We start from the raw sequence: 26082 nt of genomic DNA, 5'->3' as shown, positions 1-26082 counted from the left end.
AAATTAGAATGTTGGAGTGGGCTGCATTAATGACTGCAGTGTTGAGCACATAACTATACTAAGAGGAGGGGAGGGGGGTGAATCAATATAAAAACAATTTTATCAATTCAAACTTTACCAATCACAGTAGCATCAATTACTAAATTACAAACATGCAAAGGACACAATAACACAATATTTACATGGAAACCCTGAAAGGGAGAAAACCACGACAATATGCTTGCTTTATATATATAACAATTTCTTTACAATTTTACAGGCACCAACCCCTCATTCAAAATTATAGTCACCAGAGTTACAACTCCCCTTTTAATCTGTAATAATTCTCAGTTAAATCTGCTATAAGTCTGATAACCAATTTGCCACAAAGAGATCACAATCTCTCCTACAAAATCTGCACATGAAGTCCTCCTTGAGTTAATTCTAAAACTGATCACCAGTCAATATCACAAGAAGGCCACAATCACTTATTTCAAAATCTGCAATCAAATTTTTATCTTCTTCTCCTCAAGTCTTAAAATGATCTTCACATAATTCCTTCTTTTCAATCTGGCGTATGTATCTGTTTTGTTCTCTTCTTATTCACATACCACAAACACACTCTCCCAACTTACAATGATTATTATATACCTTTAACAGGGGAGATGACTTCATCAAGAGATGCATTATTTTACAAAGGGAGACAACTCTTAGTTTATATGCATCCCTCCAAACGTATCCTTTCATAATATGTGGGGATCGACTTCATTAAGATAGGAGATTTCTCATTATACTAATTTAATTCTCCCAAACAATCGCTGCTGTTTCATATTCTAATTGCTCTATATCATATCTAAAGCCCTCTTTTTTAATTAATGTTCTCTATGAATAGTCTCCTTCACAAGTTCGCTGCCTTTTATGTTAACATGACTTTTGCCTTTTTTCTAGTCAAACTAATTGCTGCCTTAATTATATTAATTGTTTCTTATTGAGTTCTGTCTATTACACTCATTTCCTTTACTTGCTGCTTTCAACCGAGTGACATTATTCTTTTAGTCATCGTTGCTGTATATAGTCCAGGTCTTTGATTCCTAGGTCCTCTTAGTTCCTCGGTCTTTAGTTGGGCTCATGATGAGAATTGAGTTTGCATGTATAGGTGAGAGTGAACAACTTGTATTCTTTGTATTATGTATTCCTTGCCATTAGCATTAATATAATTAAAAATACTCACTTCTGTCATTCTTCTGTATCCTTGTTGAATCTGCTTTTGTTTCTGGACTTTCCTTTAAAGGAATCTCCCATCATGGCTGCTATCACCCTTATTCAAAGATACAAGAAACACCACGAGAATCTCTGAGGTCCAATGATCCTTGATGACCTATATAGTGGGAAACTGAAATATATTCTGGCCAATTTCAACATTTCTAAATGTGTGTCATGGTTAAATCTTCAAGAATTCCTGAAAAATGGTCATAGACAAAATAAAATGCTTACTAAAAAATCTAGTCCAAAAGTCTACAAAAGAGAAATGACACCCAAGTGTTCTTCCATTTATTTTCACTTTGTGATACCTACTTGTAGGATAGTTCAAAACTAAATAAATATATCCAAATTGAAGAATCTATGTAGTCGGCATAAAATGGCTATTGTTATGTTTGATAATATTTGTTATCTGCCAATGTATTAAGTGGGTTGTTACTCTCGGGTAGTCAATGTGTTGGTTGGTTGACGGTTGTGTTCCTCTTGGCAACCGTCGGAGTCTTTAAATGTGTTGTGTACCGCCAAGGAAAGTACTATGGAATAGTCGGGTCAATTGTAATCCTTGGCTGACCATCTCTGGTCTTCTCCTCTAAAATAATTGCATGTGTGAATAAAGATATATTTTACTATTGTGTCTAATATGCATTGTCATGTATATTATTATTTCTTATATTTAATTTATCATATATAGCAGCAAACATTTTGGCGTCGTTACCATAAAAGAAATCAGGTCAGCCTTGAGTGATTCATGCTTGTAGACCCCAATAAAGGTGAGAAGAGGCCACAGGGTTGTCAAGACCATAGTTTTAAAACTCGTGGACTCGCCACGGACTCGCGAGTCCATGGGAGCCATGAGTCGACTCGCCAAGGACTCGCGAGGCGAGTCCTGGCGAGCCCATTTGAAAGACTCGCGAGTCTTTTGCAAGGACTCGCGCGAGTCTTTCAGATGGACTCGCGTGACCCAGAAAAAAAGTCATGCAAGCTTTAAAATTGAGTTTTAAAAAAAAAAAATTGCCTTCATTTGGCATAACTGAGGGAGTGAAAAATAAAAGAAAAATAACACCCGATTTGGCGATGCCCCTTGACCCCAACTTGGGGGCACTGCCCCCAAACCCCCGTTGAAAAATATAGGGGGAAATTGCGCCGATGGAAGTAGGGAAAATTTAACCTCTGAGTCTGATTAGGCTCCATATAAAAGCATAATTAGCATTGAAGAAATCTTGGTATTATACATTTTAGAGTTGAAAGTTTGAAACTATGAGTATGTGACATGTGTAATGTTTCAATTATGGCTCTTATGTTCTCTAAATGCATTAATTTTTTTATGTTCTTTGTAAAACTACGGTTTTTTTTTTCGCTGAGTCCTTGTCGAGTCTTTCACGAGTCCGAGTCCGAGTCCAAATTTTTGGTTTGCCGTGTCCGTGGAGAGTCCAAGTTTTTCAACTATGGTCAAGACCAAGCGATTAGGTGATCTACTGACCCTCGACCGAAGGGAGCACAGGGACGAGTCAAAGCCTGGAAGTATCCAGAGTGTTGGGACGCGGGAGGTGGACATGTTGAGGACGCATGTGTGGCCAAGAGTGCAAGGAAAGCACCAAAATGTAGCAGTCAGAACAGTCCACCCAAGTCTGGCACACCTAGAAGTACCCAGAGTGTTCGAGACGCTAGAGGTAGATGTGTAGAGGACGTGCGTGTGGCCAATAGTGCAAGTAAAGCACTGGAACGCAGCAGTCGGAAAAGTCCACCCAAGCCCGGCACACAAGGGAGTAAGCAGGCGAGAAACCAATTCACACAAACTTGCCACTTGTTAAGGAACTGAGAATAGGGGACCTGAGCCGAAGACTCCAAGGAGGAGAGAATAGAAATTAAGGTGACCAAGGTGCGAAAGACACAAAAGGTGGACATGTAGAGAGCTCACACGTGGCCAAGAGTGGAAGAGAGGCACAGGAACGTGGGGAGCAAGACGGTCTAATCTGGTCGAACACAAAAGTTCACAGGAGATGGATCAAAGGACCTCGTGCAGCATTGTAAGACATGTATAACGATATGGGAGGCGAATGGCCAAGATGACCACGATTGAAGGCATTTCCCGCCACCCTTTGGGGAATTGCTATTGATTGGTACACAGACCTAGATGCTAAAGACAAGGCCGGGTGGAGTGAACTAAAGAAGGCATTCAAAGAGGAGTTCAAAAACCTGAGGGATGACAATGAGATCGTGGCCGAAATCTATAATACCAAGCAAGGGAAAAATGAGTGTATATGCTTACAACTGTAGGCTCAAAGAGTTGTTAAACAAGATGGAACACTAGCCGGTCGACAGGTTGAAGAAGAGGTGGTTTACTGAGGGATTGATCCCTTTGTTGCAAAAAAAGATGAAAGTAGTGCCTCCGTCCTCGTACACCAATGCCTACAATCAGGCGATGGACATCGAGAGTGAAAACAAAACATCCTCCAGGGGGAAGAGGAAGACAGATGATGAGAGCACTGAAGGTAGCAATGATGAAGAATCCAACATTGTGCAGGCCCTTCGACGAGAAGAATTGAAGGCCGAGAAAGGAACCAATAAAGAAAGTAATGAACTATTGTGTACTGAGTAAAAAATTGAGGGGCACATGAAAGATAATTGTCCTAAAAAGATGTTTGGTGAGATTTGCAAGGTGATGGGTCATTCAGTAAAGGAGTGTCCATATAATTTGAAGACTAGAAGTATGCAAGCACTCTTCACATAGGGAGAGTTTTGAAACCACAAAATGTATCGCCTGGCAGCAATGGAAATCAATGAGGGCGAAACCAAATACAGTACGACTCTAGAGGACATCCTATAATACAGTGTTGACAATGTAGTGAATGGGTACACTTTGCGAGAGACTATCAAAATAAGAAAGACATCATACAACTATTGTGCAAATGGTGTGGACCCGAGAATCATGAAGACATCGAATGCCCAAAGCAAAAGGGTATTAATATGCTAGATTTGGCGGAACAAGATGAGGCAATTATGGAAATCACGAGAGCACAGATGAAGAAGGCAGTGTATTCGGACTCTTGTACGGAGAATGAACGACTCCGAGAAGCTAGAGCCGAAGTAGAACAAGTGCTAGCGAAGGAATGAGTAACCTCCAATGGAACTGCAAGTACACGTCATTGCGGGAATCAGAGAAGAACATAGTTCGACATGTGCTACAGACGATCATACCGATCAAGGTGGCAGACCTTCTTCAAACTATGCCACAACTTTGAGTAGCAATTACCAACATGGTCAGTGACAACACAATTAGCCAAAAACAATGCAAACCACGAGAGGAACTAACAGGAAAACCACCACATGAAGGGAATGAGGCTAGTGATCCAATGTTGCTGACGGTGAGCAATGAGGAAGCCAACAGTCGTCAAGATGGAAATAATGGGGAAGAAGTTGACAAACACCATTATCGATGGAGGCTCGAGAGTACACATACTGCCAAAAGACACTTGGAAATGTCTAGATAAGCCCACGCTCTGGCCGCTGACCTTCCACTTGATAGGTGCCGACCAACATGGCATCGAGCCGTTGGGAACATTGATGGCACAAAAAGTAATGATTGGGACACAACAAATTTTCTTGGACTTTGTAGTCATCTGGTTACAGAGGAAGGTGTACGACGCACTCCTTGGGAGGAGATGGTTGATTAATGCCAAGGCAAATCATAATTGGAAGCAGAACACACTCCCAATCAAGAGTGATGGGAGGAAGCACGTCATCAATTTGAGGAACCGAGCAGTGAGTTAAAAAATGGCATCCTTCGACTCAAAGTCTGAGGGTGGAGAGTTAGGTATGGACGAAGGGAGGAAAGGCATGGAACCCAGCAATGAAGGGGTGCTTGAACTAGAAGATTGCTCCGAATATGAGATGAGTTCGTTGAATGGACTATTCCACTGGCAAATGGACCATGAGGTACTTCCATCGACTTGTAATTTTCTTGAAGTTACAACTCTTGGTGAAGAGCAACCAATGAAAGCATGTAAAGATATGGATGATGCATCTAACACTACAAAGATGGAAAATGGAAGGAAAATAACCTTGAAGGATGGAGGCCCTCATAAATTGATCCAATGCCATCTCTCTTTACCAAAGGTAGAAGTGCGAAGAAGAATATTGATGCAAGCAGGGAACGGAGAAAAAAAACCATAAGCAAGTCACAAGAAGAAACTGTTGTACACGCTGTATAGACATGAGGGTGGGTTGTACGAGTTGAAACTGTATGCTACAAGCATTAAACTGAATAGGTTGTACGGAGGACAAAGTAGAAGCATATTGTGCGAACAAAAGCAGTACGTTGTACAAAGCAAGACAGGAAAGAAGTGGTTGTATGGGCTAAGGACGTACGAGGAGGGGAATTCGTACGCAAGAGGAAGAAAAAACTATCCGTACACCATACAAAATTCACATGAAGACAAGAGCCATTTGTACGTCGTACAAAACCCACATAAAGAAGGGAACGAGCACATCAGCAAGACCAATCTGTACGATAGGCAGCCTCCCGTATGGGGAGTGAAGATTGCACGAAGGAGAATGAGGGTAAATGTGAAATCATACGAAGACAAGGAGCAAATAAGAACTGTCCATACAGTGGAAGGGATTCCATATGTGGGAAGAAGTGATTGTACAAGGGAAAAGAGTATGCACAAAGAGAAGGCAACAACTTCCATACGGAAGGTTACCGTACATGAGCATGAGTCCGTATGGTAGAAAAATACTAGCCTTCCATATGATGTTGGGCCCGTACGACAATAGAGAGAGACAACCGTACTGAGGTGAGAGACATCTGTATGGAGTTGGGAGCATAGACACCGTACGAGGTCATTCCTGCTGCAAGAGAAAGTATGTATGGAGAGAGGGATACTTGGCTGTATGAGAGCATTGAACCATACGAGGAAAAGATTGGCAGGTTATACGTGAGCAAGGCAATAGAGCCGTACGTAAAGAAGGTCGTACATGAGTTCACCGTATAGGCAAGTGGGGAGAAGGTCCTATAGAGAGAACATAAACAAGCCATACGAAAGGAAAACCCGTACGTCGTACAATAGGGGAGACAATACGCCATAGGGACATGAATGACCATACGTGGGACCAACTCACATACCATACGGACATGAGAAGAGGACGCATGGGTTGAGGTCGTACATGGAGTTGCACATGACAATAGAGAAGTCACATTTGTACAAAGCAGAGGAGAAGTCGTACTCGAATTCAAAGACACTGTACGGAGACACTAAACTGTACGTAGAAAGCCAGTCAAGCTCATACGTGAAGAATGATTCAAGGCTGCAAGTGAGTAAAAGTTGCAAGCCGTACGTGGAAATGCCACTTAGGCCATGGTTAAACACTGCAACATATCCATTTTTTGGCTTCATCAACAATGTTTTTGGCATCTTAAAAAATCACGAAAATCATGTGCACCATGGAGTTTCGTGTGGTTTTGAAGGTCTTAATTTGGGCTGCCCCTTGACCTCACTTGGGGCACTACCCCCAAACCCCCATTTGATTTGATGGGTACACTACAAGTTGGGATCATCTAGTCCAAGTCATTGACTGTCCTTAGTCTTTCTTGAATATTACTTGATGTTTACTTGTCGCCTAGAAGACAATTTTTTTCTTTTGCGGGGGATGATGTAGTCGGCATAAAATGCCTATAGTTATGTCTGATAATATTTGTTAGCTGCCAATGTATTAATTATTTGTATTGAGTGGGTTGTCACTCTTGGGTAATTAATGCGTCGGTTGGTTGACGGTTGTGTTCCTGTCGACAACCGTCAAGGTTGTTAAATGTGTTGTGTTCCACCAAGGAAAGTAGTATGGAATAGTCAATTCAATTGTAATCCTTGGCCGACCATATCTAGTCTTCTCCTCTGTAATAATTGCATGTGTGAATAAAGATATATTTTACTGTTGTGTCTAGTATGCATTGTCATGTATATTATTATTTCCTGTATTTAATTTATCAGAATAGCAGCAAACAATCTACAATAAGAAAGTAACTTCAAATTTTGGTTGGATAAGGTCAAATTTTTGCTTTGATTATGCCACAATCACATCGGATTTCATGGTTTACTTACGCAGATGTCATTTAAAACAAAATTAGATTATCTGAAATCGTTGGTTTTCTATTTTTTGAAATTGTGAGTTTCATGTGCCATAAGGTTTATAACATAATAGACAGTCTTCCTATCATTCTGCTGAAAAAGAAAAAGCAAGATGAGGAGACCAAACTTCCAAATGTGTCGATCACCTTTGCCAAATTTTGCATTTATATGCCCTTTAAGAAGGCCAAATTCATTGTTTAAAGTGCTTATAAATCTGAGAAAATTTTATCCCTACAGCCATTTAGAAGCAACTAACTATAGTTTCTTCTATGTAGGAAAAGAAATGACTTTGAAAAATGATAGTTCAAAAAAGTCCTTGAAAAAAACTTTATCCCCAAAGCTAACAAATTACTAAAGCAAAAACAGCACACAAGAAGACACAAAAATTACCAAATACTTTAGCATCCGTAGATTAAAGCCCTTGGTATTTGTTAAATGATCGAGAAGACGTCCTGGAGTTCCTACCTGTGTGAAGGACAAAAGTAAAATGTTAATTTTCAGTGTTTTTATCCTAAATGTTTCTCTCTGAAAACACGGAAAAACAAAGGGAACTTTAACAAAAATAACATCTTATAAAGGAAATATTAGTTTATACAAGCCACAAAAATGGAGCACCAATGAAATATTTTCAAGATGCCATAAAAATTGGCTACAAAATGATTTAAATATGATTAAAGATCAAACAGAAATGTGTGAAACATGGTCTTTTCCAAACATATAAGTATGGAAATCTTTAACCAAATCTACAAGTCTGGAAATCTTTATAAAAACCAACGTGCTTCTGTATGCTATAAAATGAACTGTATCGTAGAGGGACCCTCGGCATTTTTAAAAAATCAATAGCCAAGATGGTAATACCCGTGGCTGATCACCTAAATGTCACCTTTTTCTATCTCAAAGAATGAACTGTACTGTAAAGATTTCCTGGCCTCAAAATTGTTCAAACTTCAATGATGAGATTCAATTAGCCTACTTTTCAGAAGGTTTCAACCAATACTCTTTGTATAGAAAGAATTATGCACTTAACATATTTTTGTGTGTATGTAATTAAACGTAGATTTAAAGAATAATGAGTGGTATTAAAGTGCTGAGATGTAATGTAGAAGCAATGTTAAAAAAATATGCAAAAACTGCATCTTCCCCCACTTGGCTATGTCAATCTTGAAGGCTATTTGTCATGCTGCTTCTTGGTTGAGCAAATCTGCTCCCTCTATGGCAACCATTTGGCAGCCTCATCTATCTTACAGCCATTAGACTTGATCTAAGTTATGTTTTAAGTTACATCTCTCGCTTCATGACAGCCCCTAAGGCAGAACATTGGGTTGCAGCGAAATGTGTGCTGAGATATGTGAAAGGGACACCTGACTTTTGGAATTCTGTATAGCAAAAGCAAAGATCCTCAGCTGATTAGTTTTACAAACTCAGATTGGGCAGGTTTTATTGATGATAGGAAGTCTACTTTTGGGTATGTCTTCAGTCTTGGCACAAATGCAGTCTCATGGACCAATGAAAAGCAGCACGAAGTAGCTCTTTCCTCAATCGAAGCAAAGTATAGAGGAACTGTTAAAAAAGCATGTGAGGCAATGTGGCTTTGGAGGATGCTTTCTAACATAAAAATGTCTCAAGCAGGGCCTTCACCCTTGATCTATAACAACCAAGGAGCGCTAAAGCTTGCCAAGAATCCAATCTTTCACAAGCGAACAAAGCATGTAAAGTTCCATTGTCACTTCATACAAAACTTGATGAAGATGGGTTTGTGATATAGCAGTATGTTCCAACTAAGGATCATACTCCAAACATTCTAACCAAGTCTCTAATCCAAGACAAGTTTGTAAAAATTAGGGCACAACTTGGTGTAGTTAGTCACATGACCATTAAGGGAGGGTATTAAAGCAATATTCCTATATTTGTCCTGTATGTTGATGTATGTTGCAGTGTATTGCTATATGTTGCAGTATGTTCCAACTGAGGATTAGACTACAGACATTCTAACCAAGTCTCTGAGCCAAGACAAGTTTGTAAAATTTAGGGGGCAACTTGGTGTAATTAGTCAAATGACCATTAAGGGAGGGTATTAAAGTAATATTGCTATATTTAGCCTGTAATGGTCATGTTAGTCATTTAGTTTCTTTTTAGTAAGTTTTCTTTCTTTGTTTCTATTCTCGATCATTTCTGTTATGAAAAGATCTTCTTGTAATAATATCATGCTGGGAAGGGAAACCTCACAACCCCAACGGCTTACACTGACTTGGAAAATTGACCATGCCTCCATAATTATCAATTTTGTGGATCTTGTGCTAATGCATGGGAGATGAAGGGGAGGGACTCTGACACAAATTTGGATCAAGTGGAACGTTGATGATAAGAAATGGGCATTTTGGAAGACAACATGCATTAAGGAAAAGGGGGAAATGGCATTTCCATTATTATTTCACCCTTCTTAGCAAGGTAAAACCTAGTAGAGGTCAAAATGATCGATGGACACACATCGTACAAGAAAATGAACCTACCTTGTAAGATAATCATAATATAAAAAGCTGATCCAAGCACCATTTTTTGGATATCTGGAAGTTTTGAAATGATTTTGGAATTATTTTCGAAGGTGTGACTGCTAGGATGCAAACCCTAGCAGGCATCAAGGTTGGGACAAAACCCTCAACCTTATCCTGTTAATTTTTTCTGCCATATTTGTCTTTTCTGATTTTATGGTTTCCATGTTATCTTGTTATCCTAACTGTGGATGTAATATATGCCAGTTGTCATTGCTAGGGTCTTAATCAACCTCAGTGTAGGGGTAGAGTTTAAACAATGTTCAAGAGCCACTACTGGTATACCAATTACTTGGGGCAGATCTAAGGCACTATTCTAATGGAAAAGTTCATTGCCAAAATTTAATATCGTTTCCAAAACCTAATCACTCGAAGATTCCAAGTAATTCTGATTTTAGAGGGTGAATACCATATTGCAGCTGGATCTAAGCACCACCGTAAAAGGAAGGTTAACATCTATGAAGGGTGATTTGGAGCTTATCGCAGGTTATCCAGAGCAGTTTGCATTGTTCAAAAGATGTCTCATTCTGATCAGGTCATTTGTTAAGATTTCCAACAACAGTATTAAGGTTTCTGAGAACAAATAAGTCAGAATCCAAGGCATACATCTGCACCCGATTTCACAGGTCTTCTATCACTGTATACTGTCACACACTGTATGTGCACTTGCGTGAGGAAAAATATGAATACCATTGATATATATTTCTAATCTGCATCTTAATTCTAGTGCATTCAGTATCTTGATTTCAGACCTACATATTTGTTTATGGAACAATCATATTTGCCAATCACTAGGGATGAGTTAGCGGCATACCCATCTCTAACAGCAGATGAGATGTTTAGAAATTCTCTGTGTTTTCATTATAATTATCTGAACCAACCAGCAAAACCCTGGATCTAAGGAAAGGGGACATTTCATTTCATATTTACTTTTTCTAGCTATATTTTCTGAAGAGGTACCATTCATGCACAAAACTTTGCAAATAAGAGAAAATGTCAAAGATAACAGGCAAGCATAGTGAGAGAGATTCAAACTCTATCTCTACGATCCTTGCAGCTATTGTTTGGTTACAACGGATGAGCATGCAAGTTTGAGAGAGTATCATTTGCTAATAAATACCTCTTTTGCCAAAAGAAAACTAGCTTTCAAAAGAGATCATGGGTTGAATTAAAAGTATCCGATAACCTCAATTTCATGTGCAAATTCTAGAAAAAGAGCTTGAAAGAACAAACCAGCTCAAAGTAACAAAGGTGTATAATCTTTATTCTTGGAAATTTATTGACCTACAACCTTGAAAGTGCATTGCAAGGGTAATTGTCTATAGTTGTGTTAAAAATAGAACCATAATGCTATAAACACAAATAATAGAACCTAAGAAAGATTAAGAGAACAAGAACACAACAAATTATCCTAGGAAAACCCTCCACCTGAGGGTGAAAAACCCAGCCACACCAAAAATAGATTTTATTGAAGTCTCAAAATAAGTACATATCTCTCACACTTAGAAGACAATCATTTAACAATGATTGATAATGCTCAAATAGAAGACGACTATCAGAAAACTGCTTACAAAATAATGTAGAAGAAGATGCAATAGAACGAATCTGCACACCCAAATGTTCACAGCCGAACATAAATGATCAACTTAGAAGATTAGACTAGATACAAAAATGTAGCATCCAAGACCTGAGATTTCTATCAAAAGATCATTATAAGAATGCCGATCATCTTCTATATAACCCATGGCATATGAATAAATAGCATGCTTCAAGACCCGATAAACTCCTGAAGAAGACGGCGAAAGACAAATCATTAAGAACAGTGTCAGTTACACACCGACATACACAATGAGTTGGCAAACTTTAAGAAAGGAAACGATTTTCCAGTTAATACAAGTCGGTGGCAGTTATGAGGAATTCGAAACAAGCAAAAAGAACCTATACATTTCTAGTTGTTCAAGAAGCAAACCGAATATGAAGAGCAAGAGAATTACATAAATATGGTAGCATGATATCTACTGAAGTTATAATCTTTAACACCCCCTCTAAACAAAGGAGATATCATTCACAGATATACAAGTCATGGAATCTCTCAAAATGACAAACAAAATATGAAAACAACAAAAATAATCACGGATTCTCTCAACGTGATAGGCATCATGGATTCACTCAACATGATGTTCAGCATGGCTACTCCCATGGATGAAATAACACAAGCTCTCATCACAGAGTCACTCAACGTGATGTTGTCATGGAGTCTCTCAACATGACATCCACTATGGCTACCCCCATAAGTCGAAAGAGCCTCAAGGGCTTTCACCTCAAATTTCTCCATCACGGAGAAAAATGCATTACAAGGGATTTCACCTCAAACTTCTCTCTCACAAAGAAGAACTCATTAACAACATATAAAAATTCATTGAAGCTGAGATTCTCTCTCAGCAAGAGACATCATTCTCTACAATACCAAGGTTATCTCGAAAATAACAAAACTTCATTCTAGGAAGTGGCTTGGTAAGAACGTTCGTTGTTTGCTCTTCTGTGCAAATATATTTGAGCTCCATTGCTTTCCTTTGAACCATATCTCTCAAGTAATGATATTTAATTTCCACATGCTTGGTTTTATCATGAAAAACAAGATTAACCGATAGCTTCACACAGCTTTGGTTATCACAATGAATTGTTGTAGGTTCCAAAGGCTGTCCAAACAATCCTGCAAGTAATTTATGAAGCCACACTGCCTCTCTCGTTGTTGTAGCAACTGCAACATATTCAGCTTCTGTTGTACTTTGCACCACACATGATTGCTTCCTGCTGCACCAAAAAATCATAGCTGAACCTAAGCTAAAACAATAACCAGAAGTGTTTTTCCTGTCAGATGCACTACCTGCCTAGTCTAAATCAGAAAAAACCTTGCAATTTCAGATCTTCACAATAAGTATATTTCAGACCATATCCCACTGTACCACGTACATATCTCAATATATGTTTAGCTGCAACAAAATGAATCTGTCTAGGCTCACTCATAAACTGACTAAGAGTGTTAATAGCATAACATAAGTTAGGCCCTGTATTGACTAAATACATCAAAGATCCAATCAATTGCCTATACATAGTAGGATCAACTATATCTAAACTAGCTACAACTTCATGCAACTTTTTTAGATTTGCTTCCACAGGAGTTGCCATAGACTTGCAATCTAACATACCAAATCTTTTCAAAATGTCAATGGCATATTTCACTTCACTCAAAATGATTTCATTTGGTCTTTGCCACACTTCTAAACCAAGGAAATAATGCATCAAACCAAGATCTTTCATCTCGAATTCAGAAGTTAACTCTATTTTACATCTAGCAATGAGATCATCCTCTCTAGTAAGAAATAAATCATCAACATATAGAACTAAAATTAAGGCTTTATCATCAATTAGCTTGAAATAGATATTTGAATCTGCATCATTTTTGAGAAAACCCAAGCTCAACAAATACCGATCAATTCTTTCATACCAAGCACAAGGAGCTTGCTTAAGGCCATACAAGGCCTTTTTCAATCTGCATACATGTGATTCTTTCTTATGAATCACAAATCCATCTGGCTGCTCAATAAAAACTTCTTCTTCAATTACGCCATTCAAGAATGTTATCTTTACATCCCATCTGATGCAATTTCCACCCTTTAACAGTTGCAATAGCAATAATAGTTCTGATAGAAGTGTAAAGTGCTACAGGTGCAAAAGTCTCTTTATAGTCTATGCCTTCCTTCTGTGAAAAACCTCTAGCTACAAATCTAGCTTTATATTTTTCTATACTACCATCAGCTGCATGTTTAATTTTAAACAGCCACTTAGAGGAAACAACAGATTTACCTTTGGACCTAGGAACAACATCCCACACATCATTTTTGATAATGGATTGATACTCCTCCATCATGGCATCCTTCCACACTTGCTGATTTGAGGCTTCTTCAAAATTGGAAGTCTCAAATGCTAAAAAGTGACTCATCAAAGCTACATATCCTGCAAACTTATGAGGCCTTTTACTCTCTCTCAAGGTGCCACGAGGGGCTGCATATTTTTCAGCCTCTTCCATAGTGTTTCAAGCCCACAAAGGTCTTTTCTTATTATAGCTGGAATATTACTAGGACCTGCAGAAGTATCTATAGAATAAATTGGATCAACACGATCAACAGAATCTTATAAATCTGTATTCTCCCTCTAAATCTCTGAAGGTGAATCCAGATCAGCCATATCTATGTCTTGAGGAGACTCAAAGTCTTCTCTATTAGATTCCATGTTAGACTCTTTGGATTTCTTGCAAGCTACATCTTCATCAAAAGACACATCCCTGCTGATTTCAATTTGCTTTTGACCTGGAATGTAGATTCTATGTGCTTTTAAAGATTCACTATAACCAACAAAGATGCCTTTCTTCCCTGAAGGTTCTAACTTAGTTCTTTTCTCTTTTGGAACATGAATATAGACAAGACATCCAAAAATCCTAAGATGACTAATGTCTGGTTTGATACCTAAAAAAGCTTCTTCTGGAGTCATGTTGTCTAAGATTTAATGACGACTATGATTATGAATATATACTGTTGTCCTGCAAGCCTCTGCCCATAAAAATGTTTGAAGACTTTGACCATGGATCATAGACTTCGCTGTCTCAACAATTGTCCTATTCTTCCTTTTAGCTACACCATTTTGTTGAGGATTATAAGGGACACAAAACTCCCTCTTAATCCCAGCTTCAACACAAAAGTTATGAAATAAACCAGAAACATATTCTCCCCCATTATCAGATCTTAGAATCTTATCTTCTTGTTAGATGAATTTTCAACAAGTGCTTTGAATTCTTTAAATATGGACAGCACTTCATCAGATTCTTTAGACTTAAGAAAATAAATCCAATACTTACGAGAAAAGTCATCAATGAAGGTAACATAATACCAAAAACCACTAAGGGAAGCAACTGACATAGGGCCACACAAATCAGAGTGAATTAACTCTAGAATATCCTTTGCTCTATTTTCACTACTATGAAAAGTATTCTTAACATTCTTACCTAGAGCACATCCCTTGCAGACACCTTCATGGTTTTGATTCAGCTTTGGAAGACCAACAACTATCTTCTCCATTGAAGACAAAGTTCTGTAATTTAGGTGACCATATCTTTTATGCCACAACTCACTTGACCTTGAAGAATCATGAGCTAATGCTTGAATAGGACGAGCTGAAAGCTTGTAAAGACTATCATGACGAACACCAATCTCACGTGCAGACTAAATGTTGGTGTTCTTCATGCAAGAACTTTTCCATCAACAAAAGCAACATGATAACCCTTGTCTTCTAATGCTGAAATAGAAATCAGATTCCTCTTAATACCAGGAACATAGAGAATATCACTCAGAAGAAGAGGAATACCAGAATCCAACTGAAAAGAAGTAGAACCAGCACCCTTCACAGAATAACATGCATCAACACCAATGATAACTTGAAGATGCAAATCTTTTTCCTTCAAGTTGGAGAGGTGTTCACGATAACCAGTGTTATGGCGGGAGGCTCCACTATCAATAAGCCATGTATCACTGTCAATAGGAATGTTACTGGAGAGAGCAAAAATAAATAAGAACCCCTCTGAATTTTCACTAGACTCTCTATGAGGAGAAACATTTTCAACATTTGTTGCAGCAACTTGAGGCTTGGGTTTTGAAGGACCTTCTCTAGCAAAATGACCAAATTCGTCACATCTGAAGCATTGTACCCTAGAGAGATCCTTTTTTTTCTTAGGTTCAGGAGCTGAATCAGAATTTCTATCTATGTTCCTTTTGAAGTTTCCTCTCCTTCCTTTTCTTCTAGACGTATGGGCAGCAAGAACATGATCTTCTTCATGATGAGATTTACGTCCATTCCTCTTGCCTCCAATCTGCATTCCTCTTGAATGCAATCAGCCCTCAATCAATCAAACTTGGGTAATTCATCTCTTCCACTAATACCTTGAATGAAAGATTCCCAACAGTGAGGAAGACCATTCATTGCCGGCATAACGAGATCTTTATCCTCAATAGAATCACCAATAGCATTGAGCTAATCCTTTAATTCAGTAATCTTCATAAAAAAATAAACAACAAATTCACCTCTACTCATTTTAATATGAACAAGTTGACATCTCAATGCTAGAGCTCTGCTAGTACTATTGAATTCAAACAAGCTTTGAAGGCATTCGAACATATCTTTGGCTGAATTCAACTTGGATATAACAAGTACTAGATGATCCTTAACAGAGTCAATTAGAATCTTTCTAGCCATGAGATTATTCTTCCTCCATTGAGCTTTCTCGGTTTTCCAGTTAATACAAGTCGGTGGCAGTTATGAGGAATTCGAAAAAAGAAGAAAAAACCGATACATTTCCAGCTGTTGAAGAAGCAAACCGAATATGAAGAGCATGAAAATTACATATATACGGCAGCATGATATCTACTGAAGTTATAATCTTTAACATGTGGCATTGAAAGATTATAGTAAAATATTGTCTTACTAGTGCATCGATAAAGGTATTGAAAATAATGAACTTGTTTGTTGAGGTTGGCTTTTGAATAGACTATAAAAAAGTTGTTGAGCTACTCAATATAGTAGTTCTGCTAGAAAGATAAAGACAGTAGTAAATATAATGCTATGATGGACAATAGCAACTTGACCAAAAATTTTCTAATATTTGTTACTGAATATTAAATAGATTCTAATTGATTCATAAGACATTTACCACAACGTGAGGCCTTTTTGCCAATGCTATTGCCTGTGCCATCATGTCAATACCCCCAACAACCTAGTAGAAATAAATCCACATTAGTGCCAAATAATGCCCATAATGCTCTAAACCTAGCTTACAAAAAGAAATTTCAGATGGTAAATCAAAACAACATTTAATACAAAAAGAAAACTTTATCATATACATAAATATTACAACAATGTAAGACAGTTCTCAAAATTTCAAATAAACTTTCAATCAAAACTTAAAGCTACCATCTTTTGCAGTCCATGTTGAACTTGACAACAATGCCATTCACTACACTAATTGAGAGAATTCAAAAATAATACATGTGATTTGTTCCTCTTAAATCATCTCTTAAAAATAAGATTCAAGCAGTTTGTTTATTTCAATTACACACGCATTTAATTTATACATAATTTAATCATTTGGAGAAAAACAATAACACAGCAATACAATAACTGAAATAAAAAGCACATAGAAATCATTTACTAAAATTTAAACATGTCTATATCGATCAAACTTTAGAAAGGTCTCTTAGCATAAAGCATAAAAAAAAAAGAAAACCAATCAAGTTCCAAACTTTTATCTATCTGCTTCTAATGTACTCATTGATTAAAACTTAGGAATCGTGCAGTGATTTCTACTGGTTATATCACGCAATAGATTTCAAAGGCTCAATATTCTTGCTATCTTTTCCATCAGACTAAGGCTTCTAGTTAGAAACTTGGATTATATCAACCATTACTGAGGCATTTTCAATCACAAGAATCTATTCCGATGGACTTCATAGGTGGTTTGCTCAACACCTAATGCAAATACCACCTGCATCTTTGTTGTTGCCTACTGATTTTCCAAAATGGATAACGTTATGTTGTGCACCAAATTAGTTGATACTCCACACACTATAAATTTGCACTTCGACCATGTTTGGAGCAATTTCAAGATGTCACTCACTATCATTTTGGATTGTAACTTATACCTCTTAAGCCACATTTGGAAGCCATTACAGAAGATTCTATGTTGTCAGTTGAGCTTCTCCACCTCATTTCAAAAAGGAACTAATGTCCAAACTGAGGTTGTTATACACTTAATCCATGCTCTCAGCATTTCAGACAAGAAGAGTGTGTAGTGGATTGGCTATCTACATGTCATTCAACACTGCTGCAACTGTGCTTTTCATGTTTAAATAGGGCACTCTCCTTATAAAGTCTATGATGGTTTCCAACCTATGGTACCTTATGGAATTCCAATCATCATCTAGCTCTAAATATCTCCTATAAGTAGGAGCAAACAAAGATTTGTCATTTGTGCAATGTTTGGCCAGGCTCCACACAAAAATTGAGGACATTTTAAACTGAACTTGGGCCAAATTTAATGTACTTTATAAAAAACATCTAGTACCACATTTCATTTCAGATCAGTGATTGCATTTGGCATCACTAAGATAAACAAAGATTTCAAAACAAACAATATCACAATTTGAAACCCATCAGATACAGAACTTACACCATTCTTCAAGTTTTTGCACCTAAATTTGTTAATCTTGATCTTCGAACTCAACGTTGCACTCATGATGTTGTCTACATGAGCAAGTTCAATTTTTTCAAGGTATCTTACTTGTAGGAGGTTTCTATTAGTCATCCTGAAGGTAGCATTCTTGATTATCAATAAACTTTGGACATGGATACCTTGTTCAACTTTTTAACTCGGACCAAGAGCAAGGGAAAAATGTCTACATGCCTTGTCAACTGCATCATACTGAACCAATACAGAAAAGTGTCCCCCCAAGCTAAGTAAAGCCAATCCACATAAATTCGATTTGTGACATGCCTATATACCAAACCCATGTTAAGATAGATATCCGCTGGTAAACATTGTATTCCTTTCAAGTCTTCAAAACACAATAGAATCCTTGGAAGTCTATTTTCAATCACTTCAAAATAAAATTAAATAGCTTTTCTTTCACAAATTATGATGATAAAATATTAACATCCTTGTGCATCAACAAGCAACATCCTGTTTAATAATTGCTCCTTTATAACCTTCGTTGGCTTCTTTAACCAAAACCTTCGTTGGCTTCTTTAACCAAAAAGCTATAACAACTCACCATACAGACACAATAATTATCAAGTAACATTGACGGAAATTCTGAAGAGGCTCCCTTTAGTGAATCATAAACATAAGTGGCACATGCCCAAAAAAAGTGGGGCTATGTTTGATGCTTGAGTGTCTATAATTTCATCCAAGTAGATGCCACCATAAAGATGAAGAGGTGACTAACACTGTTCCATTGCTCAAAACAATAACTCTGCAGGCATAGAAGTAGATCTAGATGGTTGTGAGCATTTCATAAGGCAAAAGAATTGCAGGATGACAGGTAAATTTCACTCCATAGACAGAGATTTTTATAGAACAGTATAAAATAATAAATTTATGAAGGAAAGGAAGCTGAGAAAAAACCATACCCAGGGCCTATCAATAATATTTAAACTATTTACACAAAAAGTACATGGACAGCAATGAGAAAGGATACAGTTAAAACAAAGGATGAACAAGGCTATATATAGACTAATATAACATGAGAAAGCGAAATAGAAAAGTTAGATATTCAAACAGAAAAGGCGTTTGAGAAGCAAGAATTTCTGATTGCAAAATATCTGCAGCAGGCAGCAGAAGAAAATTTATTTGGAGCGGGTGTGCTTTAAAGCAGCAACATATCAAGTTGGTAGGCCAGCAATGGTAGAATGTTCACTCTGAAAAGTGGTGTTCCCTTTCTCCTCCAGGTTGACAATATCAGCAACATACAATTTTGAAGGTACTTGTAATCAAAGCACTTGTAGCTTGGTAGCAAGTTAATGATATAATTGGGCTTCCATTTCTCCATAAACACCATGGTCTTCAAAGACTATCATTGAGGAACTTGATACTAGCATTTAAGCTGTTAAGGACCACCATGTCTACATTTTCTTGTCTGTATCAGGTTAGGCATGTTTACTAGTGATAAATGGGGGAATGATTATATCTATTATACTGAGGTGGAAAGCAAGATCCCAATATAGAGGAGGCACACTTGAATTGCGGTTGAAGAGGAAAGCAACATTTCCATGGGATTTATAGCTGATGGAAAGGGTAGGCATATTAGACAAAACTGGGAGCTAATAGTAGGATTATTACGATTGAGAGTGGCAGGGCCTCCTAACTCTCTAGGGGATTTGACCTTCACACAAGGGTGTCAGGGATTTCAAGGAAATTTGGATGGGATGGAGAGATCAAAGAGTTACATAGCCATACTTGTTGATTAGGTTGGGTAGAGTTGGATTCATGTGAGACCTGGTTAGTACAGTGGGAGAAAAAAAAAACTAAGTGGTAAGGTGATTGTTGTGGGGCACTGGAGATGTAAATTGATTTCATCATCCTTTATGAAGATGGATAGCACTCCATTGGACAACCAAACAGCTTTTACTCCTTGCTTGCAGCTATTTGTGAATGAATCTTCAATATTTCTACTTTCCTCAGCCTTCTAAAAGTAAACTTTTCAAACAGAGGGAAAAGGGACAGCCTTGATTTTTGCCTGAATCCCATGCCCCTGCCTAAGGAATTTGAAACTTAAAAATTGCAACCATCGATTTCTGCTGGCTTGGGTCCAAAAAGTGGACACAAATCACTCACTTGCTCCTATGATAGAAGAGGAAGCCATGAAGTTTGCTATTCTTCATTTGGATGGGATTGCACACAACAAGGACATCAACGTATTACAACATATGTCAAATTCACACAAAGGCATATAGATAGGTTGAATCAAAAGCATCTGGAGAGGCATTTCAAAGAAATAACATGTTTGTGAAATAATAATTGATATTTCGATATAAAAAAAGGAGACAAAAGCTCCTTAGATAAGAAATTACAGATGATCTTTCCATAACGGAAACAATTGAGAACTAAGGCCATAAACGGAAGTTACTAAAACTGACTGACATAAAAAATAGAAAGTTACTAACTAAACTACCTAAATGACTTAAACGACCATTATAAGCTAAACATTACAATATTACTTTAATACCCTCCCTTAGTGGCCATTCTACTAACTACCCTACAAGTCATTTGGCCACAAATGCATAGAAGGCTGGCTCCTCATCAGAACGCTCTGCAACATTAGCCCACTGTTAAGACCCTCCCTAGTTGGACTTTTGATCAGCCAATTGCTTTATGCAGAACTTTTGTACATGACCAAGTTTACCACAATAATGACATGTGATAGATTTTAGATTCTTTGTTTCCACCTAGATTGCTATAAGAGCTTATTGCATAGGTCATCAAACTTCAAGTCAACATTGGTGGATGTAATGTTGACAATTTCGATGAAGTGCTCATACGATCATGGTATACTTTTCAGCGTGATAACCACCACATCCTTTTCTTCCATCTCATGACCAATGGCCTCTAGCTGATCATGAATGTCTTTGTTCTTCCTGAGATGATCCTACAAAGACATCTTGTTGTCCATCCTGATTGAGAACAACATAATCTTAAGGAAGAAAGCTCTGCCTTTAGTTGACGTCTCGTGCAGATCCTTCAGGTGACTCCGGATCTTTTTAGCAGTCTTGATTGATGGAACATTTGAAAGCACTCATCTATGACAGATAATTTACATAGCATAACTACTTCCCAATTACACTCATCAAACTTGTCATGGTCTTTACCTACAGCTGTGGGACAAGTAGTGTTTCCAAGAACACGCTGATCAAGACACCAATACTCAAAAATAGTGAGCATCCTTTGCTTCTAGGTATTGTAGTTCTTGTTGTTGAAGCATTGATTACCTTCCAACATGATGTTGTTCAACAACACCATCCCTCCCATTTTCCAATGACACAAAACATGAGGTCAACTTCTCAAAAAAACATTGTTTTTTGTTGATAAAAACTCGTCTAAAAAGTTGTAGCACCATAGTTTTGTGGAAAAATCGTCGAACCCTCGATGCGATGCTGAAATCACACATGATTTTGTGAAAAATCAGCAAGAACCTTCGTATTGTGAAAAAATGGTAAAAAACAATCTGCCACATTTTTTGGGAAAAATTCATGCAAAAACCCAAGCGCCGCCGGCACGCGGAGACGTCTCTGCATCTCCCAGGGAGACATGGAGACGTGGAGACGTCTCCTTGGGAGACATCTGGGCGTCTCCCAGAGAGACATGGAGACGCCTCCACGTCTCCTTGGGAGACGTTTGGGCGTCTCCCCGTCCTTTGAGAGACGTGCAGACGTCCCTCCAGGGACGGGGAGACGCCCAGACGTCTCCTTTCGCCCCCACGTATATGCAATGTTTAAAATTAAAATTTTAAAAAAAAGTGACTTCTTAAGTTTTTTGAGGGTTAAGGGATAACTCTAATTGGATGTGGGCCAATAGAAAAATAACACCCGACGCCTTTAGAAAATAATAAAAGTATTTTTGGCCTCGCGGGGCGCTGCCCCTCGACCCCGCCCTGTATCGCGACAGGGAACGCACAAGGGGCGCTGCCCCTTACCCCAACTTGGGGGCACTGCCCCCAAACCCCCGTTGAAAAATATAGGGGGAAACCGCGCCGATAGAAGTAGGGAAAATCTAACCTCCGAGTCTGATTAGGCTCCATATAACAACACAACTTAGAAATCTTGGTATTTAGATTTAGTATTTCAAATTTCCTAGTCTCATTTGAAATGTAATTCTTATACTGTAATACTGTCATACATCTTTTCAAAACTAGTTTTTCAAGTACTATATGTATATGTATAACTATATCAGCACCACCACCCCGCCACCCCCCCCGCCGTGCCCAAACTTGGGCCCTTGGTCCCCCCATCCTGTCCCCGCATCCCACCATCTCCAACACCCGTGGAACACTGGTTTTTTGCTAACTTGCTGTTGAAGTAGACTTGAAGCTGACAAAGGGATATTGCCATATAGACAGAAAAGCATGCGCTTATATTTGATTTTGGAAATTCAATGTCATATTTCTGTTTTCCAGTTTGGTGAGTTACAACTTAGCATCAACTGTGAGTAGGCATCTAAGCCAACAATTTTCCTGGATGTAGGGAGCCTTATCCTTGGGTATCCTTGGCTGAAAAATAATAACACCATTCAAAAATGGAAAACTTATGTATACATTGCTTTTCTTCTTTTCGTGCCTTCTTAAGTTTTTTTTCTTTTTTGAATTTTTTTAAACTTTTCTGACATTTTAGGTATTTTCCATGACTTCACTTAAAATATTCCATGCACACCTAATGAATGATTAAAGGAATTATAATAACACTCACAAGGCCAGCAGTCTAAGGGACCAGGAATCACATTTTTAACAATCTTCAAGTTCTTCTAGATGTTGGCTCTTCTATTATGCATCTTTATCAAGAAACCAGCAGTGTTCTGAAGCCTTGCCTCCTCAAAAAGTTGATTTAGACAATCTACCTTCAAGTTGTTTCATATTGAATACATGCAGCAAATTCAAGATAAAGTGTCATTCAGTTTTGACCACCCCTTTGCTGCAGAAAATACATATTCTTTCTTCCCAAACTTCCTTGGGGACCATTCTTCTACCTCACATCTAAGATGATGAGATCCAGTTATTAGTTGAGTCACTAACAATCTAGCCTTACCCTTAATTGCTGCCCTCAAGTAGTCTTTTTCATCATGCTCCCACGTGAGGTTGAACCCTTTAACATGATGTGTTTTTTTCAGCCAATTTGCTTTGTCCACACAGCAGTCCTAAATTTTTCTAACAAAATTTTTTTTATCTCTTCATTAGTGTTGGAGCATTTTTGCAAATTAATGTCCCATTTTCTCACGGTTGAGGTAAGCTATATTCTCACAATCACTATCAACGCAACTTCTAAAGACAGAAATTGATATTCTTTTTATTTTTAACCAGGTTTATTGAGTGTGATAACATTAGCAGAAATTGATAATTGCAACCAGCCCTGTAACTTCCAAAACATTGTGAAGATCTTCCTACATTATATCATTCTGTAACTACATGTGTAGTCTATTGGCCACAACTTGTACAAATGATGGCATCAATTTCCCCCTATTCATGATTTGTGCATATTACAATTACATAGAAGATTGTCAAGACTCAATGGCACATATATGTTACATTTTACATCCGCAGCACAGATGAAATTCAACTAATAATGATATTCTGTGGACCATGTTGAGCTCTTCTTTTCCACAAAGCAATCAATGTTTCTTTTGAATGTTTCAAGAGAGCTGCTAATCCATGTTTTGGAGTATAAACGGATTAGTGCAATTACATATCCAAATTAGACTTATTATTGATTTCCCCATAACTGAGCCTCAATAGGTTTTCCCATAACTGAGCCTCAACTGGTTTGATTTGCACATATTACAATTACAAAGAAGATTCCCAATGATGCATATATGTTGTATTTTACACCTAGAGCACAGATGAAATTCAACTAATCATGACATTGAAGCACTTCATTGCCACAAGGCAATGAATGTTTACAGTGAGCTTATAATTCAGGTTTTGAAATCCAAATGGATTAGAGCAATTGGATATCCAAATTGGTTATATAGTTAGTCTCCTCATAATTTAAGTCTCAAACAATGTTTCAGTTTTTATCAACTGGTACAATAATGAATGCGGAGTGACCTCCTACTAAAAAAATGATACATGATTTAGCTGTTAAGTGCTTGTCTTTAAATTCTCTGAATTTTAACAACTTCATTTTGCATTCTATCAGTCAAAGCAGCATTCAGGACTCACCACTGCACATTTGACACCAATGCCGGACCCTAGAGCTTCAAACTGCTCTGCAATTTGAAGTGCCAACTCCCTGTAAGCAATAGGGAAGAACAAAGCTATCAATTGAGCATGCCACAAACACCAACACACTATATCTTCGTATTTGTGATTTTATATCAATACCTGGTAGGAGAAAGAACACAAGCAAACAATGGATGTGGTTTCTCAAGAAGTGCCTGCAAAATTGGAATTGCAAAAGCTGCTGTTTTCCCAGAACCTGTTTGTGCCAACCCAATGAGATCCCGCCCTGAATGTACATGCAACAAGAAAGTAAATGAATTGCAAGATGTCAATAGGCACATGAAATGTATTAAAATTACATACAAAAGACAAAAAAATCGTAATGCATAAAGCCAGCCCTGCTCAATATATGAAAACAGATTGTACGGGACTATTGTTCCATAGTTTACCATCGTTCTTGACTCGCTATACTGAAACAGAGAAAAAAGGGAGGATACCCAATATTCACTCGACCACTTTTTCTCAAATATGTCTATTTTATCCCATATTAGGTTTTGGTGATATATATTGGCAGCCATGAAATTCAGTTTGGCTTCTTCATAATCCAAAAAATTGATGATTGAAAAAAAGTGGATCACCTTCGAGAGCGAGAGGAATAGACTGGACTTGAATAGCAGAGGGTTTCTTCCAGCCCAACGCATCGCAGGCTTCAGCTAATTGTTCACAGACACCCAAACTAGCAAATGTATGAACCTCCTCTTCTTCATTACTCGCCATCTTCGCCTTCGCCTTTCGCTTTCAAATCAAACCCTAAAACTCCTGAGCCTTCTTCCAAACTTCTAAACAGAAAAACAAAAAGCCAAAAGCACTTATATCCAGTCTCTTGAAAGCGAATTTTAAATTAATGTTTTCAAGAGGCTCTTTGCTTTCAACAGAAATGCAGAAGCAGAAAATTCTGTCGTTGTGGAGATTTACTAACTCGGTCCAAAACCCCTAAACCCTCGACCGATATTTTTATGGGATTAAAACATTCAGGTTTTCTTTAAATTTTACTTTTACAATGAAAATACCCAGTATTAAATTCTAACTCGTTTTATTGGTCCCTTCCCATGCGAGCCTTCTTACTTTTTTTATTTTTTGCGAGGGTTTGATGTTAATTTAAATTTTATTATTATTATTTTATATAGGAATATTAATCTAAGTCAATATTATTTAGTTTTTATAGGATTTGAATATTGTTCAATGATATAATATATGTTATCATTCTTATTAATTGTGTTCAATTAATTGAGTTACAATCTTTTGGTCAATTTTTTTTTTAGTGGAGGTCCAGACCTGTGAGCACGACAGCCCGGGAAGGGCATGAAGCCCGGCGAAGGTCTTCACAAAGTATTTTTTGCCACCCGATACGAGGGCACGAGCCAATAGGTTGAACCTCTTCGGCTAAGAGCCAAGGACTGAGGGATATCCATTCTGCCAAATTCGCTCGGGGCACGATCCCGGCCTCATCCCTTATGATGTCGGAGCCTTGCACTCAGCAAGACTTGATCCCTAGTGGGCTCATTTGGAGCCATTCAACTTCACCAATAGACCAAGGGCCCATTGACATCAATTGTTTTTTTGAAAACCATGGAAAATAAA

The 26082-nt window shown here is 37.8% G+C and overlaps 1 protein-coding gene across 2 annotated transcripts in view; it reads right to left on the bottom strand.

The window, feature by feature from the left end:
- The window catches only part of LOC131063619 (uncharacterized), a 49360-nt gene extending 23854 nt beyond the window's left edge, over positions 1–25506 (bottom strand). The window contains exons 1-5 of one of the 2 annotated variants that reach the window (XM_057997499.2): positions 25080–25505; positions 24604–24727; positions 24442–24511; positions 16674–16736; positions 7755–7829 (exon numbers count right to left, since the gene is read on the bottom strand). In XM_057997499.2, coding sequence (XP_057853482.1) covers positions 7755–7829; positions 16674–16736; positions 24442–24511; positions 24604–24727; positions 25080–25218 — 471 coding nt within the window. In that variant the 5' untranslated portion in view covers positions 25219–25505. Of the gene's footprint in view, positions 1–7754; positions 7830–16673; positions 16737–24441; positions 24512–24603; positions 24728–25079 lie in introns of both variants that reach the window. The other variant, XM_057997500.2, reaches the window with a different exon arrangement.
- Between the last annotated feature and the right edge of the window lie 576 nt (positions 25507–26082).

The sequence above is a fragment of the Cryptomeria japonica genome, chromosome 4, assembly GCF_030272615.1.
Source record: "Cryptomeria japonica chromosome 4, Sugi_1.0, whole genome shotgun sequence".
Taxonomy (NCBI): domain Eukaryota; kingdom Viridiplantae; phylum Streptophyta; class Pinopsida; order Cupressales; family Cupressaceae; genus Cryptomeria; species Cryptomeria japonica.
This window is presented reverse-complemented; position numbering and strand designations above follow the sequence as displayed.